Consider the following 20,095-nt stretch of genomic DNA (forward strand, 5'->3'; position numbering starts at 1 on the left):
GTGTCTCTGTACTGGGCCTGGCTGGGCTGCAGTTAAATTTTCCTAGAGCAGCCCCTCTAGTGCTGTGCTTTGTACTGGAACCTAGAACAGTGCCAGTCCCACCCCAGTGCGCCGGGGCTGGGCAAGAGGCTGGGAGGGGACACCACCAGGAGAGCTGACCCAAAGTGACCAAAGGGCAGTGACACACACACACGTTCTTATATCTGTCTTCTGAAGCAACCACTACACCCTGCTTCCCAGAAAGTGGCTGGACATTGCCCTGCTGATGAGAAGCAGAGAACAAATAAATTTTTTTTGGTCTTCTTCTAATTAGCTTCCTTTTGCTTTGCCTTTTCATTGAAATGCCTTTACCTCAACCCATGAGTTCTTCGTCTTATTTTCTCTCTAACACCTCATTTACTTGTTCATAACCAGAAAAAACATCCAAAAAGTATCTACTGGAATCAATCAGTGTCATGCTTCCACATAGTGTCACAATGCACATAGACTGTTTCATCTCCATTACAAAATAATCTCTCTGTTGGAAAAGCAGTTATAACACTTCCATGCTTAAAATGCACTGGGCTTCCACTTGGGTTTTGTGTGGCAAAGTTTGTAGCACAGTCAAATCAAGTCCCACTGACTCACTCAACATGTTTAAGAGAAACACAGAAAGAAGCCAATGAATCCCAATACTTCTTCCTAAAACAAGACTACAAGACTACAAGAAACATCCAATGGACAGGGCACATTTCAAAAGACCTGTCAGGTGTGTTTAAGACAAAATTAATGTAAAACACCTGGTAAAGTCCTGGAATTCAGCGTTTTGTTCCAGGTTATCTTGTGATAGAGTAGTAGTGGCAACTTCTGAGATCTGCAAATCTTCTTCAATCATATTTTTCCCTTCCTCCTCCTTATTACTATTTTCTTCTGGTGTCTTTATGGCTATTGGTAAATCCTCTAGATGTTCTTCTATGGCCTGTTGAAATTAAGAAATGTTTTGCGTTAGACAACAAGACTGATTCCCCACCCTTCCAAATATCTTAGTGGTGCAGCCTACTCAGATGTTCAACTGCAGGTAGTATGAGACTGAAAGTCTCACTGAAGAGAATAAAAAAGCAATGCATTTCTTGAAAATCTTTTGGAATACACTGAGCTATAAAGTATCATCAGTCTGACATACATACATACATACATACAGTTGGAAAGTCAGATCTTTCTATTAAAAAGTCATGACATGACATGGCTCTTTGAGGCAATTCACGACTTTTTTAAATCTACCCCCAAACAGTCTTTCAAGTTAACAGCAAACTGACTTCATTACTGTAGTTAGTGTCAGGACCAAAACATGTTCAAGCAACGTGTCTAAGCAACATGTAGAGCAGCATTAAATGGACACTCATTACTGAAAAACACTGTCAAAAATTACTGCACTGGAAAACATGTAAGGCACTTCAAAGCTGGTGTCTGCAAGAGGACATGCAGGAGCAAACTGCCTAAACCAAATACCCTCGAAGTGCCCACTTCTTTCTCCTCCTCTAGTGCAGACAAGCCTTCATTTTACTGACGTAACATATGCTACTCCAATTGGTTTTTCAAGTTTTTGTAGGCAAACTTACTTGGATTGAGACAAAAATTATCATTGCCTGTATCCTTTCTTTAGAAACCATACTAATTTCTGTTCATCTCATTATGGATTATTAAAAATACCCTCTCTGGTAATCTTTTATGCCTAGGGATTATACAGTAACCTCAAACTATTTCAAAACATAATAAAAATTCACACTTTTGCCATACTATTAGCTCATCTTTTATGCTTAGGGATTACAGAAGCCTCAAATTATTTTAAAACATAATATAAATTCACTTTTTTGCAGTGCCATTAGTACTAGGGTTTATTTTCTCTTTTAATGTCAGATCTTCTCAGGGATCTGCAATTCCATTCATACCAGTAGGGGGCTGTGGCAAACAGTGTAATGAAATGGGAAACCAAGTACATTTTAAATATTTCTTCCAAACACTGCAAAATGAAAGCAAATGAAAACCACTGGGATCTAATGCTAAGCCCACATATGTACACCAAGAAATGCTGGTAATAAAATAAAATAAAATAAAATAAAATAAAATAAAATAAAATAAAATAAAATAAAATACCTCAGGATCTTGTGGAGTAGTGGAATCTTGATGGTTGGTGGCCTTATTACCATCTTCTTCTATTTCTGACTCTTCTACTAGTAATGGCACTTCTTTTTCATCAGAAAAATTCACGTGACTGCTTGTTTTTGTAGTTTCCTCCTCGCTGTTCTCAGTATCTGTTTCTGATGGAGGGGTACCCAGCTTATTCTCTAAGTCTGGCTCTGGAGCGTCTTCCTTGTAGTCCTGTTCTGGTAAGTTCTCGTCATGTAAAACATCTGTTACGGCTTCAGAAGCAGCTTTTTCATTTCCTGTATCATAACCTTCGATACAAGGCTCGAGGTAAGCATTCAGAACTGCTGATATGGGAACATTATAATGTGGATAATAAAACAGATCATGGGGGATCACGGATACTTTTGAAGAACTGGGTAGCGCTTTAGCTGCAGACTCAACTTCATCACAGCTGTCCAGGTCCTCTGGAGTTTTAGGTACATCTGAGAGAGAGTCATCAGATGTTTCATGCTGTGCAGATAGTTCTTGGCTTTCGAGATTAGAACCATTCAGTGAACAAGGGTTCATTTCTATTGTCTCAAGGACAGGTGATTCCTTTATATGTTCATCTTGTGGAAGTGTCTGTATTTCCTCATCTAGAAGATGGAGAACATACTTCTGCGTATCTTCTTGTTTTGAGGTATCTTCTGGTAAAAGAATTGAAGACTGGGGTTTGCTCTCTTCTACTTTATTAATAGAATCATCTGTAAGTATACCTGAAGTCCAGGATAATGGACTCAAAGAAGAAGTATTGGCTGAAAGGCTCTTGGTTTCATTGTCATATTCAGTAGGGGTTTCCTTAGTTAATTCTTCAGAGTATTCTTCAAAAGAGTCAATGGAATTTTTCTGATCTGTCAGAACAGCTCGAGAAAGGTCATTGTTCTCTTTCAGTGGATCATCAGAGATGCTCCCTTCACCTGGCATGAATTTATCGTTTGGAACCTCCCAAGAGGAATTGGATTCAAAACTGACAGATCCTGTAATTTTCAGTGAGGTAGGCCTTTGAGGCTCCTCTTCAGACATTCCCTGTACATCACCAAACACTTGACTTGGTTTCCCATTACAATTTTCAGAAACGGTTTCTGATGGGCTTCTCTCAGGGATATCAGGAATATGGACCTTTGGCGGAGCTGGATGACTCCTTTCATGATTAACAGTATACATATTTTCTTCACTTTCGCTTAAAATCAAGATTTTGCCTTCCTTTTCTGATGGTGTGTCTTTGATGTGGACATACGTGGACTCAATTGGAAGCTCCTTGTCAGGATCTGTAAAGTCTTCCTGTAAGTGATGATATACCATTAGAAGACAAATCCTAACTCAGGTACCATTTTACATTTCCCAAACACTATGGAAAGAATAAATACCTAGTCTTTCACTCCATTACCTTGTGAATGGCCAATTAATAACTCACTTATTTTGAAAGTAGGATTTTTTTTTTTTTTTGGCAAGTCAAGTGCCTTGAACAAAGCTCAACGTCAACAACACACTTGTATAGGAAGATCAAAATGCAGACAAGCCTACTCTTCAGTTGTTAATGTATTCATCTCTCCCTGCTGCACCTGTGAAGACAACTGACTTGGCTTTTTGACAACCCATACCCTGGGAATAACATAAATCTAACAACTCCAATAAATCCATTGTGAAATATATTGATATACCAGCTTATTTCCTTCCAACACTCTATTAAAAGAAAGTCAGTTTTTTACTTTGTCCATTAAAATGCCAACAAGTCCTAAAGTCAACCAATCTTATTGCTCATCTAATCTAATAATAATAATTAGATTATTAAAATAATTTTAATTCCAATTACTTTAGTAATGCCTACCAATTTTATCAGCTACAAAATATATCCCAACTGTAACTTTCAGTCAAGAAATGAGAGAAAATGCCTGATTCTCCAAAAGGCCTTTGCCAATTCTTGACACTGTCAGTCCTTGCTTAATCCTCAATTCTTTATTTTTGCATCAAAGTACTGGTCATTTCAGGTGCAGTTTATTTCATGCTTATAATGAGTGCTTTTTACTGTTGTATTGACAAGGTTCAGATTTTGGTATCTTGTGTCTCATACCTGCTAAATTCAGACTGATCATGGCCCTCAAACTTGAGAAGATAAAAGTAAAAATTGAATTTGAAGTCCAATGGATCACTATAGACAAAGGAATAAATTTCAGCCTTATTTAAAACCAATATAGCGAAGCAGTAGAGTCCTATGAAACCAGTTCTAACCTCTGAAAGTTATAATTGGATGTAAATGTATAAAAGCACTGTTCTACCTAAAGCATTTTAGCAATCACCAATGAAAGCTCACTCCACTGGATTTAACAAAAACATGAAAAATTAAATCCAGGTTTGTTATTTTAGATAGCTTAGAAAGAAACCTAGAAAATAAATCTGACTTTATTACGTATACCAAAGCAAATTAAAGAAATGACAGGAGATAGGAGTAAACACATACCCCTTCCAGCTCTGGGAAGTGCTCCAGAAATTGTGCCACATATGTCACAATTGACTGTTCATCGGGTGACTCCACCATGATATCTGTGGAGACAGACGCAAGGGGCTTGAGCACACACAGCTTTGGAACGCTCTTGCAGAGGAACAGATTGTCAGACATTTATCCTGCCGCTATGGTCACAGAAATAACTTTTTTTCTGACAGATAAGAGAGATGCTCTTCACTGCTGATGGCACTTGACAGAGTTCTCAACATCCTATTCACATTCATTTTTTCCTATTTCCAAACACATACTGAACCCTGATCAGGGTTCCTTCTCATCCACTTTTATACTGCCATTTATGCTGTTGTCACTAGACAGTTGAGTGGTTTTGAGCAATAACACAGAACTTTATTTTTATCAGGATGTCCCAGTCTTCTAATAGGTGATGAAAGTGCAATTGTGCTTTCAATCATGCCATCGAGGCCTAACACTGGTCTAGTAGAGTTCAGTAAAAAGAACTACAAGAAGTCCATTTATACATACTTTATATACACATACACACTTAGGTTTACATGTATAAATATGTGTGTGTATATATATGCACTGTAAAGGGAAAACTGGGAGATGCAAATGCATTTGAATGGGTATCTCTCCATTTGCCTGGTATGGCAGCCTCGCACACTTCATCATGGAGTGACATTTAGTCTCTGCAGATTAGGTGCTACAGAACAGTGCTAATGCACTGAGACACCCCTCAGCACAACAATTAATGCCCTCTAGGAATGCAGATGTCAAAAAGCATCTAAGCATGAACCAGGACCAGTGTACATAGCTAAAAACATGGTAAGATCTCTGTCCCCAAAGAACTTACAAATATGACTGGAAGCATACAACGGCAAGCCACTGACCATTTTTATTTTTCTTATCAACAAGCTCAATACACTAATCACATCAGCAGCCTAATCACTGGGAGGTTTTTGGTAGGTATCACAATGCAATATTAATAAATTCATTATAGTCTGAGTGTTACCCAACAAAGCTGATATAAGCGTTTTACCTTCTGGTTCGAGGAGCCGAGGAACACCCAGTTTATTCTGTGCTATGCTGAAAGCATCCTCCAGGTTTTCTCGTGCTGATTTCTCTAGTGCATGTTTCATGTCTACCAAAGTACAATCTATGGCTTTTATGACGGCTAAGAAAGCAAGGCCACTCCTCCAACTACTTGTAAAGTCCTGGACTGCAACGCCATACCTAAATAGAAATACATACATTTTACATGTGTGGTTTGCTAGAAAATCCAAAGTAAAGGCATCATCATTTTCAGACTCCTGAAAGTTAAAACGTAAGGTTGCTGAGTAGCACCTGTCACATCTGAGATATTTTTGGATTTCAAAATCTAGAAATACATTCAGAAAACACATGGCTTCACAAACTGATGTGGCTAACAGCTGACATCAACCTGCTTGTAGGAAGTAGTTAGTGAAAACAAAGCCCTCAAGAATTCAGCAACCACATTTAACATTCACAAAACCAAATGTCTCTGTGATTCCTGTTTCTGTTGCTCTCCAGCATTTTAATGCCATAGCTTGGGAAAACTTCCAAGATTTAAACACTTAAACACACAAGCATATATTATTCACATTCCTGTGTACTTGGCCTTCTATAGCAGAAAATCTGCCAAATGAAAATGGTGTCAGCATATGCATAAACCACAAGAGTTTTAGATGCCCAAAGTTTTGGAGGAAAAAACAGCCATCAAACTTGCAATGGAATACAGCCCCAGAAGAGAAAATTGCACAGATCGTGGGGTAACAGGATTACAGTGATGCTATTATGTTTTTAATACTGCAGTTGCAACAACAATTTTCTCTTATTCGATCTTTTCAATTTGCACTCTTTGACTGGGCTGAAAAGTCTTCGGCCTTTACTTCTCAGGTCCTCACTTTTGTTGTACCACCTGTTAATGATGACTTCAGCCTTATTTTGGACTAAAATTGTGCTTCCTCTATTGTCTGTCCTGGCAGCAGTGAACTACAGATCTCAATGGAAGAAGTTTATCTGCTCAACAAGCACCCTTAGTTTCACTGGAGATAACCAAAGGATGATGTGGTCCACAGGACCAAGTATTTAAGATGTAAATTTTTGTCTTCAACACTAGACAGAAAATTTGTGTTCAAAGGCAGATTTGGACATATAAATCAACAGACAAAAAAGCCAAATATTCAGCTAACCAACCTGTACAAGTAACTTTAACACATGCCCTCTTTAAAACTCTCTGCCAGCCACTACTTCAAATAACAATATATGTAAAATACACTCGAAGCATTTGCATGTGCATGAGACATCTTACACCGCAGTTTTTTAACCTGACAGTAATTCTGCCAGGATAAAGCATTACTACACAAAATGCTTTGGTGAAAGAACCACTTTTTTATTAAAGAGGAGAGAGATGTGTTGTGCAATGGAAATGCACTCATATGTTACAAGTTCAAGAGAAGTGACTTAAGTTTCACCCCCTTCCCCTCTTTAATTCTGAGGAAAGAGGAACTCTAGTAGGGGTTCTGTCCTTCAAGGCACTTTGCAGTACACAGAGAAGCTTCCTCAGGGCTGCTGCTTAATTTAAAAGGCTGCTGATAAAGTCTTTCAGTACATCTGTTTTTTTGGTTCATCCCTTGGTTATACCTAACCTTTAATTAGCAAAAGATGTCAAATAGACTGCATGAAAGCTGGGGTCTGGGGAGTAGAGAATGATCCTGTTTTAAACAGCACCAAGCAGGTTAGTGCAAGTTAACATTTAACACTCAAACCATGGAGCCAGCAGCAGCCTTCAAGGTCAGATGGCTGCTGTAAACACATGGCCATAGTGAAACACCCCCCTGCAGAGACCCTGTGCTCCCAAACTTCAAAAGCAGAAGAAGCCACAGCACATGGTAACATACCCATGGGGCAGGACAGAGAAAAGAGACTCAGCTTCAAAAGGGCAGGTGGCAAGACTCTTTTGTTCAAGGGTTTGTTAGCTTACTTTCTGGTTTTCCTCTGAACCCAGATTAGAAGGGCCCTGATGGCTTTCCGCTGATCCTTCACTGTAATGGACATGTTTCTCTCCACGCTGGGAGTGCTGGGGGATGTGTCTGATTCTGGACCACTGGGCCCAGAGGACAGGCTGGAGGAGGAGGAGTTCCTGTTGAGGTTGCCTGTCAGCTCCTTAATCTGTAATAAAAGATGAAATACACAGTGTTCTGCTTTATCACTGGCTGCATCGTGTCCTTGTTTTCATGCAAACTTTAGAGATCAGTGCCATAACTGAATTTTAAGTGATAATTATAAACCTGTTCATTTTAACTCTCAACTTGTATTTTTCAAGCATGGCAGCCAGCAGCAGCCCAGGCAACAGAAAGGGCAAGCAACCAGTTTGGGCTGAACTACGCAAATTAAACAAAAAGCAAAGAAACCTGTCCTTGAAAGAAAAATTAGTTTAACTGAAATTGTTCTCTTCACAGGAGTTGCTTGAGTGAAATGTTTTTAGCAAAGAAATGGTGACCTGCAGCCGCACTCCTGTCCTTGATCAGTGCTGACATTTGAGACTCTGCTGCTTTTTGGGCCCCCTGTGCCCTCTGCTGCCAGGGTGACAGGTCCTGGTCACACCATCTTTGCCGGTGAGTCTGCCTGGCCAAACTGGTTCTGTGCAGCACTGTTCAGCCTGAGGAGCTCAGCCAGGGAGAAAAGCCCCAGTGCAACTTTGAGATCTTTTTTTTAACCTTATAGCCATTTTTTAAATCAGACCAAGAGAATGAAAGGGCCTCACAGTCTTACAAGAGTTGCAGAACCCTCCCTCCATCTCTCTCTGTCCATTAGAATTTGGATTGTCTAGAAGGTAATTTTCAAACTATGTGTAGGTTAGGGAGCAGTTTTAATCTAAGCCTGGGGATAAATAAACTTTCAGGCTCAAATACGTTTTATCAGTTCCAAGTCCTTTGAGATCTTTCATATGACCATGTACATCAGTTGCAAATTTTTGCCATGTTGAGTAAGTCTCCAGAGAACAGTGATTCTAAATGGAATTTCCCACCACACTGGACCAAATCCAGAAAAGGTAATTGAAAATAAACTGTGACCTGGAACCAAACCCAGGACATTGGTTCAGATCCAGGGAATCTGGAACAGAACCCTGAGAAGGCACAGGAAAGAAGGGAAAGTAGTAATCTGAAGCTCTAATTCAGGTCCAAGTTAAATGAGGGCTTAAATTGTCTCCAATTTACATCAAAATAGGTCCAATGAAGTAAAATGAAAGCAGCTGCAAGTATAAAATTAGTGTATATTAGGAGGGAAAAGCTCAGGTTTAGCATGATTAATTATGTTCTTTAGGATTAAAAATCAATTTAAAGATCACTATTCAGCTGGAATAGATGGATACCATGAAGACCGATTACTTATGGTTAAAGTGTTCAAATTTTATTACCTGAAAAAACAAGATTATATTCCATATTAGTCCAAGTACCAGAGAGGAATTTCCATCTGCTATTTCTGCTGCATCAATGCTAACAAGCTTTACCTGTAGAAGAGATCATAAATTCAGAGCCAAATTCAAAGCAGCAAGCTATATGCAAAAAATGCACTGAGACTGCTGGATATGTCCATACCACTTCTGGCACTGACAGGCCAGCAAAAAAGCAATACTGAAATCTTGTATCAATGAAAATTTGCCCTGATCACAATCACCCTTCTCCTGGAACTCCTATCTGAAACCCCCAGCATAGTCTGCAGAACAGAAGTGGACTCAGCTCTGCATTTTTGGGACTACAAATGCATTTTCTCCATACAAAAATGGAAGAAGATGGGGCCTCCTCCAGTGGACCCCAGTCATAAAAAGGAGAGTCATTTCTCATACAAAAATCTAAAATCCTAGTAAGTTCTGCTTACTTCTTTTCTCCTATGCATCTCCTTTCTCCTTCCTTATCCCACCTTACACAGCTTGTCACAGAGTTCTAATTAAATCAGTTAGCAATGGATAGGGTTGCCTAATCCAAGCAAACTCTAGGCTTTCCCACACTGAGGTTCTTTCCAGCTGATAACACCAGGATGTTATTCTCTTAGACAACACGGACTTGGTTTTGGCAAAGGTCACAGAGGAGGGAGGAAACAAGGAAGCTGTCAGTACTGCACATGGCACCCAGACCGAGTTAAAGCCCAGCAGCCCATTTATCACTGAGAAGTCCCAGACACGGTGAATCATTCAGCAGGGCTCTACCCTGCTGGCCCAGTTCCACAGGAACGGACACTGTCGGGTTCCACCCACTGTGGTTTAATATCTAACCCTGAAGCTCTTGGCAGCCAAGGCATTTTGCCAACACTTCCATCACCACCCTTCACTAACCGGTTTGGTTAAGCTGAAAAAAGGAAAGCAAAATAACTTTTTATCTAGTGGTTTGCACAACATTTTCAGTCTTAGCAAGAAGACACCTCTAGTTGTCATATTTCAAGGATCAGATTTCTTGCTAGCTCCAAGGTATTTGGCATGGGAAAACCTTTGAGACTTAGTACATTTGAATAGCAATTTCTCCAAAATGGGGAGCAAGTCACATTTATCATTACACTGCTCAGTGTGAGCTCTGTCCTCTTACTGCTGCTTATGTTTGTCACCCAGCCTAGCAGAGATAGTCAGCTAGAAGATACTGGCTGCTTACTCTTGAGGTAACAGGAAATCCATAGGAAAGTACTTTTTAGCACCACTGATTTAAAAAGCCACTGGCATTCAAGGTTCCTCCTGCCTGACCTTGCTGATTGAGGACCTAGTAAGATCCTGGCAACCAGATATGCTTCAGCTGCAGCTCTGCCAAGTGCTGGTACCAACAGAGAGAAATAATCTCATCTGCAAGTGGGCCTTAGCTGGATTTGGGTAAAAAGCATCAACTGGGAAACTGTTAAGAAATATGTGAATATGTAAAAGATTTCTTAGCAGTTCTACAGCAGGACGTGTAGACGTACACATTTAGGGCTAGATCAGCCCCTACTGATGGAGTTTCCATAGGGAGGCTGGAACACCTGGAAGTTACTGGACAACTTCTTGACCTTTCACATCCTCTCCTGGGGAAAAAGGCAAAGGATGTTAAACCTCCCGCATCTACAAAGTCATAAGAGATGTGCTAAGACCTCACATCATGCTCATTTCTGCACTGGGGTTTGCAACAACTCTCCTGCATGACAACCACTGCTGCTGGAGCAGGAGCTAAGCTCAGTGCAGGGAAGCAGCAAAGTGACATCAGTTGCTGTTGTAGCATCCCATACAAGGCAGGGTTTTGCACACACTGATCCCTCCTCACCCATAAAGTTTAACCTTACTGAAGTCCTTTAGAGGAAATAGCCCAATACTTGTTTTTCTGGAAGTTCTAGGTATACCATGTATATGAGTTGTTACATGGCTGGGGCTTCTCTTGACCCCATTACTCTCAACATTTTTTAAAATCAGGGAGTTTTCAACACACAGGCCACTTCTACAGGGCTTTGGAATAAACCCATCACAGGAGAGACAAAGAATGAACCATTTCCAGCTACAGGGTCTGATCACACTTGGTCACTTACAACTGTAGGCAGTGATGCTGTGGTAGTACAACACTGGCTATGAGGGAAGTTATATCCATGTAAGGCTTTGATTCCTGGAATTATGCATTTATATCATGTTCCTGGATTTCACTTTCTCTTACCTTTGACTCATGATCAGCTGCTGCAGCAATCAGTTTACCAGATAAATACATGATTTCTAATAGTGAAAGTATTTCTGAGAAAAGAAAGTCATCTACCATCAGTGTAACTGAAGTAATGCCACTAAGACCCAGATCATAAAAATTACTTGCATTTCTTTTTATTTTCTTTTAATATTGGGTTCCTGATCCTTTAATCCCATTGAACTTTAACATATAAAATGATCAAATAATCCTTGCTTTAGACTCCGTAGGTGTTCTTGCTGTGCATTTTTATGTGGCTTTTCAGCCTTGCTGCTAAGTCACAGCCTCTTTAAGCAGTACACTCCTCTTACATACATGCAGCACATCAGATTAGCAACAACTACAACTTGCAGCATACATCAAGAGAAAATATTAAGACCAGTCTTTGAAAATACTCACATTACTGTCCTCCAAGAACTTAAGTGCTTTGGCTATGTTGTTCAAACGAAAAATGCGATGGGTCGAAGATTTGTATTCGTGCATCTAGATAAAAGAAGTGCCACACTGTTTTTAAAACAGAAATCACTCACCACATTATACAAAGCTTAAAACACTACAAGCACTGAGGCAAAATAAAGCTAAGGAAATCTATCTATGAAAAATTATTGCCATCTTTTGTGAGCAGTAAAATGCTTCAACTATACGATAGTAGCAAACCGGGTTAGCACGCAGTTTTACTGCTCTCCAGATGTTACCACTCTCTTGGACCTGCCACATTGATTATTTATGTAATCACTCCCCAAGCATGTTCGGTCACAGGATCAGATTTGCCTGAAAATTCATAGTAATAGATTTTCTTTTGTCTTGAATTAAATGAAATTATCTTAATTAGGAAGCATGAGCAATTTTAATAGCAGGCACAGGCAGGTGGGAGGCAAAAACCTTCCCTTTGGCAGAAATGAAAGATTTTGCATGCCTGTCTCCCTGCAATTCTACTTCAGCACACTGTTTTTATCCCATGTGTGCAGAAACAGCTAACAAGAAATTTGGCCAGCTGACCTTACCCCCTTCTCTGACCTCCTCCCTGACCTCCCAGAGCATAGCCTAGGGTTTACCATGATGTATCTTCCCCTTCAATTCCTTCCAAGCCTGGCCCTCAATGCAATCTGTGCGAATGCACATAGAGACACTGCTGCTTCTGCTGCAGCTCTGCCAGACTTTAAGAGTATTAAAAAATACTCTTGACTCTGAATATTTGAGCACACATTCAGGGGCCATTCCTATGCTGCAGGGGTATGCAGGTGGTCAGCCACTACAGAGCATCATCACCAGGTGCATCTGCAGTGGTGAGACAGCTGCTTCTCTTACCCAAGTGTGATAGCCACACACGGGAGAGTTCTTGATGACAAGATTGATGGAGAAAGAAAACATTGAAGTCAACTGTAACTGGGCATTTATATTTGCACTGGGTGTTCCATTTCTGGTACGTGGAACTTTACAGAGCTCTTACAAAGAAAGGAGGAGAGAAGTTTCTGATTAGTAAAGCTTTGCCCTGCTGATTTAGACCACCATATTCGTAAGACTAATGAAACCTGAGCCAGGATACCAGAATTAAACTCAGACCTACAGCAGGCATCAGAAGACCTATTGAGTGTCATAATGATCTTAGACAAAATAGAAACAGACCTTACGGATTAAAAAAATGATACAGCAAATATGTGTTTTCTTGGTAATGTGACTTGGGTAATCTCCAGATGGAATGTGTGAGCACTAAAGTATTAAAGCCTTAAAAACCCTGAGGGGTAGGAACATTAACACTGATCACACACCATTTACACCTCATTGTTATATATTTCCTTGAAATCTACATTACAGCTCAGGACACCTGCCTGTAAGGAAATGACAACAAAGTTGCTGAAATTCTTACTACTTTATGCAAGGCATGGGCCCAAATTCACCCTTATTCCTTGGATGACCGGGCACTGTTGCTTGTAAGATACTGAGCTCCTATGTGTGGAGGTTTCTCCCTGTCTGTACATACCAACTTTTGTCCTGAAAGGACTTCCAGGAGTGCCATCAGGATTTTGCCATCTTGTATATCAATAAACAAGTCTTTCACTTTCAAAGGGGGCTTGCACTGTGAAGAAAAGAAATCAGGTAATTTTTAAAGCAGTACTGTTTGATAAATCACCATGATTTCAGAGAGATGGAAGGAGAATTTTACAAGACAGAGATACAAGAAGTAAATCATAGCCTGCAGGGAGAAAGAGCTGACTGTTCTTCACATCTGTGGCAATTCTGTCCTATGAATGTTGGAGCTAAAACTGAAATTATTCAAGGACTAATTCCAGATTTCCCATAACAGAACCTAACCCTAAATACTCTGCCTAAGAAATAATCACCCAAGAGTTGGGTGCTGATCCCTCAGACTAAGACATGTCCAGCAGAAGCAAATACCACTTTATGCCCGTGATCCAGCCAGCCACAATGTCCTTCTCATGTGAAAGGCTTCTGGTGGTTTCATTCTGTCTCCCAGCATTTTTTAAGTACTTTAAAAAGCAACTTCTTATATTGTGTCTCTCTTTTCTCAGCAAACTCCTCCAAAAGGAACCATCTCCTCCCTTCACCACGGTGTTGGTCGATGTGTGCACTTCAAGGCACACAGCCAAGTCAGCTCAGCCCTTAGGGGTATTCCCAACTGCAGCAATTACACTCTGCTCAGGTGTCACTCACTCAGGTATCCCTAAAGAGCCCAATCTTTTCATCTTTGGTTGGGAAACGCACTTCTGTTCGATTAAGCACTGCTCCTGGCAAATGGGGCCACACATTTTCATTACTGGTCTTCAATCTAGCCAAGAGTACTAAACAATGCTCCATGAAAGAAAGCAAAGTATCTTTCATTTCAAAATTAAATAACTTCTCTGAAAGACTAAAACACAAACACTTTCTATTCTTTCAGTACTTAAAGCAAGAACAAACAGAACTCAGAAATTCAGACTACTCCCAATTATCCCATGACCAGCAGAGCCAGAGCTTCTCAAAAGATGACCCAAGTGGGATCACACCAAAAGTTTCTTGAAGAAGTACAAGAAGACTTCATTGCTGCCTTTAAAAAAAACAAGCTACTCTGCAAGAAGTGCTTCTTTGAGGATAAAGGCAGAAGCCACCTTTCTCAGTGCGTGTCCTCAGGGAATCACCCATAATTAGAGACAGCTTTGGTGAAGCTCTCATTGTTTACATGGTTATGTTTATTATGCCACTTCCAGGAAAAACATTAATATAGCAGAAGGCTTTTGGTCATTCTCCAGAAAAGCATTTTTATTTGTTGAATCAGAGAGGAAAAAAATTTGTATGCACCCCAGAGAAAGCTGACCTGCCCACAAAGGTTCTAAGACTTCATATGCCTGGCACAGCAGAATTAACAGCACCCTACAGCCTTTTTCATGATATAATTCCTTCTGTAAATCAAAGACCTTCTTTACAGTCACATATTTGACAGCCCTTTCTGACAAGTTCCAAAACTGCAGTTAGTTCAAAGCCCTAGAGCCTGATTCATGCAGGCATCATGTAACACTGTCTTCATTCTGAGAGGCCTTTGGGAGCAATTGCTAGTCAAAACGTTTCCAACTAGCCTTATTCTGATTTTCCAGTGAGATTTAAGAGGATCCCTTTATGCCTTCAAAAACACTCACTGCAGAGTAGTGGACTTAAGCAACGATAGATGTGATGCCTTTCTTCTAAAACCCCTTTACTTTACTGTGTCTGAAATGCAATCACTTCTCAAGAACTACAGGAGCTAAACTGAGAGTGAGCCCAAACCTAGTCCCAATCTGTACTTTTTGAAATTTAGCCACACATACTAAGGCATTGTGAAGATTAAGCACCAGTCCAAGTTAGGGCTTCATCTAGATCAGGAAGCTGGTCTCATTCCTTGATCCTGCACTAAGCATTGCTGCTGTCTCAGTAATATTAGGAATTTTTTTTTGCTCTTTTCAACCTCAACAGCAAGAAAAATGTTCTCTGCCTGACACACTACTCAGGAGAGGTAGTCCTTATCTACTATTGATAAGAACAGTAAATTAGGTTTAAAAGCTATATTATGGTGTCATTAAGAAACAATTGCAACTTAAAGATATGATGTCCAAACATTAGTTCTCTGATGTAAGTGTATATGTGAAGATCCCATCATATTGCCCCCCATAACATGTCTGACAAGAAATTACTGTCTTCCATCTTCAAATCTGGGATGAAGACAAGTTCTGAAGAACACCTGTCTTTGGCCTTGATTCCTCAGATGCTCAAACTTCCAGTCCAGGGAAGAACACAGACATCGTCACCTCAGAACCTCAACCTATTTGATTTTATGTGGGTGCATTCTGTGGGAATATTCTACCCTTATGGTAACAGTCAGTAGCATTAAAGATTTAAATGGACCTGAGATGATAAATGCTGGTCAAGCATTCATTGTGCCTGAAAACAAATTTTAATTAATCCAGAAACAGGCTTTGAGCTTCCCCTCATTCTCCTCCAAATGTCCCTATGCTCAGAAGTCAACTTTGTTTCCAAATTTTAACTGCTTGAAAGGGAGTTAACTGCAATCTGTCTATGGCTATGTCCTTGTATCCCAATATCAAGATTGTTTGTCAGTCTTACCTTTCCCAAATGCAGGTTTATCCATCTGGTAAAGGTCCTCTTCTGTACATTTTCGCGTTCGACTACAAATATCAAAAACAAAAAACAGCATTTAAGCTTCCAGAAGAGGGAGAGCTGGTAGGAAATTTCAGAAACTGTTGCACGAAATAGTTAGAATTCATGAGAACTCTGTGAATAAGACAAATACATTCTAAATCAGGAGATACAAGGTTGAATTTCAATGTTTTATTCAGTTTCTTTGCCCAGACATGAGCTATATATTTGTAGATGCATTTTAAAGGCAGGAGGAAGGAATTTCTCTTAGTTTTGAAGTCTTCAGTGTTCAGCTTCTGAGAGGTGAGCATTTATGTGCTGTGCACAGCTCTCCACTGTTGTCACCCTCTGAGCAGGCAGCTTGACCCTTTTATGTCAATTTAGAGGATTGTTGCTCTGACACCCTCTTGCAAATTGGGCTGGTGTGGATTCCAGACTACTTACTTGCATGCACAAGGAAACAGGACCAACACAACAATTTCGTCTTCATATTTATAAATGAATGGAAAAGCTTCATGAAATCCCATCTTCCCAGTCTCCTAACTAGTGCATTTAAAATCAGAATTCCAAGTCCCTAGACTGAAGAATCATTTTATTTATATTGCAATAAGTCTAGGAGTGCTTGTTCTTTGCCAGAAGTGCTGTGCACTAGGTGCTGTACAAACAGCTTGTGGGCCAGCTGAAGAGTTTTTAATCACATCTGCCATTTCCTGAATCCATTTCCATAGTGAACTACGGCAAGAGTGTAAGGGGAATCATATTACTGACCAGCTTTCATTTACCTTCTAATATAAAAAAGTAAACCATATATTTAATATAAACGAAGTAGACTGTCAAAGTAATATTTCACTTTAAAGACAATTATTCTCAAGTGGTTCTCAAGTTTCACTTGAATTAAGGAAATCTGGCGATTTATGAACAGAACCCATTAAAACTAGTTATATGCTGTATTTCAATTTACTCATAGAGCGTATCAAATATATTTTAAAACCATTTTGTTTCTTCAGCCCTACAAAAACAGCTAACCTATCTACTGGGAAATCACATTCTGTAAAAGTCTGGGTTGTTTTCATTGGTCAGACTGATTATAGGCCAAGCAGTAGCTTCCGTAAATCAAATTTTAATATTGTTCTTTTTGATCATTTTAACCAAAGGGTCAGCAGCCTCCAATTATATGTATAATTGTTTTCCTTATTTTGATGCATTGGAATAGAGCTTTTCAGCATGAAGTACATCTGTCACTGATGGCCATTCAGGCCTTTTAAGTCGTCTTATTCCATAAAACCTGATTTTCTCCAAGATTGGTTAAAAAAAGTCATTACCCTTTAAGTGCTTTAGAAAACATAGAAAATGCCAAACTAATTATTGCTGTTGGCTTTTCTTTTAAAATGTCTTAGAAGAATGTGCAAAGATTTGAAACAGCTCTCTACAAATGAAACTGTAAATTATATTAGGATTCCAGAGTATCTGTAAAACACCCACAGCATTTACCACCTATAAATCCCAAAGTACAATAAACTGAGAGATGTGTCACATATTTCTTGGGCTTTGCTTCCTTCAGCACCTCAGCCCAGAACTGGCTTTCCATGCGCTCACTCCCACAGCCACGGCTGAGCAGCACAAGTGCTGTGTGTCACCCAGGGTGTAACTTCCACAATCGAGCTGTTAAAATTAACCTTTGACAGTGGGTGGAGGTTAAGCCAGAATCATTCCCAGATATACTTCTTTCTGTTCAAATACAGGTGCTGGTGCAAAGGGGAAGGCAGAACAGGCACAGGAGCTAGCAGCAGGTAACAGGGCCACCTATTAAACTTGTCTGAAATGCTCAGGAATGCTTCAGTGGGCACCAGTGCCAGGCTTCAGAAAAGAAAAAGGAGACCTTATCCAATGGGCTGGATATACAGACTTGCAATGTCAACTAAAATCAAAAAGGAAACACAGAAAGTTCACAGAAGCAAATTTAATGTTTTCTGGTATCATCAGAGGCTTGGTTTCTTGTCATATTTTTCACTAGTCACTCTGGCAACCTTCACTTTCAGTGTAAATAAGGATGCAAAAGAGAGCTGTGTTTACTTACAGATCATCCATAAAACTGAGCACATGCTGGCTCCTAATTTTGCTGCAGAAATTCTGCCATGATGCAAATTAGGAGCTGCACATATGCCTCAAATGATGGGTGAGCCGGCATTACTGCTTCGGGAAGCTCACACACCAAACATAAAAAAAAGGCGCATTCAGGAAAGCACTTGCATACATAGACAGTTTTCTGAGATGAATCTGTCTCTACGGCAAACAGCTTCTTTCCAGGAAGAGTGATGACCCCAGAATAGGCACTATTTGATTCTATAAAATTCTAAAGCAACAGTAACTGGAAGGGGAAGAGGAAAGGAGAGGAAATGTGTTTATAAAATCCCTAAGGCAGACAAACCCCTAATGCAGTCCATATGCTCGATGGCAGAGTTAACGTGAAAAGTTCAGCACAGGTATTTACTGATGTGTGCCTTTAACTGCTGTTCTGCTCCGACCTTGTGGACCTCCCAGTTTCAGTACAGCCCCTCTTCTCCACAATCTTTTCATTTAAGACGATTGTAGAGACTCTATAAACTTTATGCAGTTTCTATAAATTAAATCAAATCTTTTTTTCTCCTTCACACCTACTATTATATAAAAGTGAAGAAAATCATTCAAGTCCAAAGTTCCTATGCTTACGTATATAGTTTACTAAAACTGCACTGTGTTTACTGGGCAGCTAGAGAGCAATAACACTATTATAAAATAATAATTACACCCACCATATGGCTGGCCTGCACACAAATCCTACAGCGGAAAAGAAGGATGCCTGCTGTGAGGGTTGAATTGAAAGATGTAATGCTGGAAGGTAGTAAAAAGTCAGGAATTGCCTTTTTGATTCAGCTCAGCTCAGACCTTGACATAAGAGAAAAATTATAGAGACAAATTCTGACCACACACAGAAGCTGGGTCTTCTGCACTCTTCCAGTAAGTCCACCTACAACATGCTTTCACAGGAGGGTGTAAGAGGCACAGCATTTTTATCAAAGTGCATGGGTATCAAAGTGCATGGGCTCTGACAGGCATCAACTGCAATAGTTTAGAGGGAAAGAAGGCACTGGAGAATGTGTACTGTTAGGATGAGGAGCCTATTGTATAACCCACACAGTTCTCTGCCCCACAACTGTGTCCTAGAGGACAGCAGAATTTGTCAGAATTTGGCTCAGCCCCAGTAACTGCACCCTAGTCAGTATTCAATATTCACAAAAATATACTGCTTTGTAAAATCTTATGGCAAAGGCAACTAATTCCTTAAAGAGTAAAATTAAGATAGTTCAAAAACCACTTAGGCAAAATTCAAGGTTAAACTGCTAATGCACAAGGGAGCTCAGCTGCTTTCCTGTGTGGCACTATTTCCTTCCCCACCAGTCTAGAAACTCCTCCGGCATTTACTAATGCCATTTCTCCCCCTCTCAAATCTCCTCAAAGGTCACCACTGTTTGCATCACTTGCAGGAAGCTGATCCCTAAGAGCCTCTACGTTCAACAGCAAATTTGAGATAGCAAATATTGATTTGCTTTTAAATACTATTTATTCTGTTGTTGTAGAACCAGTTATGAATAATCCTCTGAGGCACACCACCATGGGGCTGGGCACTTCAAGGAACTATGAAATATGGAAGCTGATTTGAGTAGAACACTTGTCAGTGTGTAATTACATAGCTTGAGGAAACTGCTTGATTTGCATGTATGGATATTACTCCCAAAACAAAGCAGAAGGTGACTTAAACTTGCTTCCAAACCTATTAGCATTTCATCTAGGATACATCATCAAGTGATGTTAAAACCTTCACAACAGGCCAAGCTGGCCTGTAGATCCACTTACAACTTACCTTCTGGACATCTTGCCAAGTTCCAGTTTTGTAATAAGCACAAAATCCAGCTTCCTTGTTTCTACCACAAGCTCACCCTCTCTATAGATATGCTTGCTATTAACTAGAAGCAAGTCTTCAAGATGGAAAGCTGGTGTTGGCCACCTAACTGTGATAGAGGGTGCTTTAACCACCCTTGGCTTCAGAGGCAATAAGTTGCCAGGATAATCGCCCCATATTCACTTCGTAAGTACCCAGTGA

General features: G+C 40.0%; 1 protein-coding gene across 1 annotated transcript in view; it reads right to left on the reverse strand.

The window, feature by feature from the left end:
• CLMN (calmin) overlaps window positions 1-19,866 on the reverse strand; it is a 29,767-nt gene extending 9,901 nt beyond the window's left edge. Inside the window, exons 1-11 of the mRNA XM_017728932.1 lie at window positions 19,856-19,866; window positions 16,616-16,686; window positions 15,922-16,055; window positions 13,310-13,405; window positions 11,728-11,811; window positions 9,066-9,158; window positions 7,629-7,816; window positions 5,664-5,857; window positions 4,625-4,707; window positions 2,134-3,447; window positions 780-958 (exon numbers count right to left, since the gene is read on the reverse strand). Of these exons, the coding sequence (XP_017584421.1) occupies window positions 780-958; window positions 2,134-3,447; window positions 4,625-4,707; window positions 5,664-5,857; window positions 7,629-7,816; window positions 9,066-9,158; window positions 11,728-11,811; window positions 13,310-13,405; window positions 15,922-16,055; window positions 16,616-16,686; window positions 19,856-19,866 (2,447 nt within the window). The remainder of the gene's footprint in view (window positions 1-779; window positions 959-2,133; window positions 3,448-4,624; window positions 4,708-5,663; window positions 5,858-7,628; window positions 7,817-9,065; window positions 9,159-11,727; window positions 11,812-13,309; window positions 13,406-15,921; window positions 16,056-16,615; window positions 16,687-19,855) is intronic.
• Window positions 19,867-20,095: the final 229 nt, after the last annotated feature.

The sequence above is a fragment of the Corvus brachyrhynchos genome, unplaced genomic scaffold (assembly GCF_000691975.1).
Source record: "Corvus brachyrhynchos isolate BGI_N302 unplaced genomic scaffold, ASM69197v1 scaffold1, whole genome shotgun sequence".
NCBI classification, from domain to species: Eukaryota; Metazoa; Chordata; class Aves; order Passeriformes; family Corvidae; genus Corvus; species Corvus brachyrhynchos.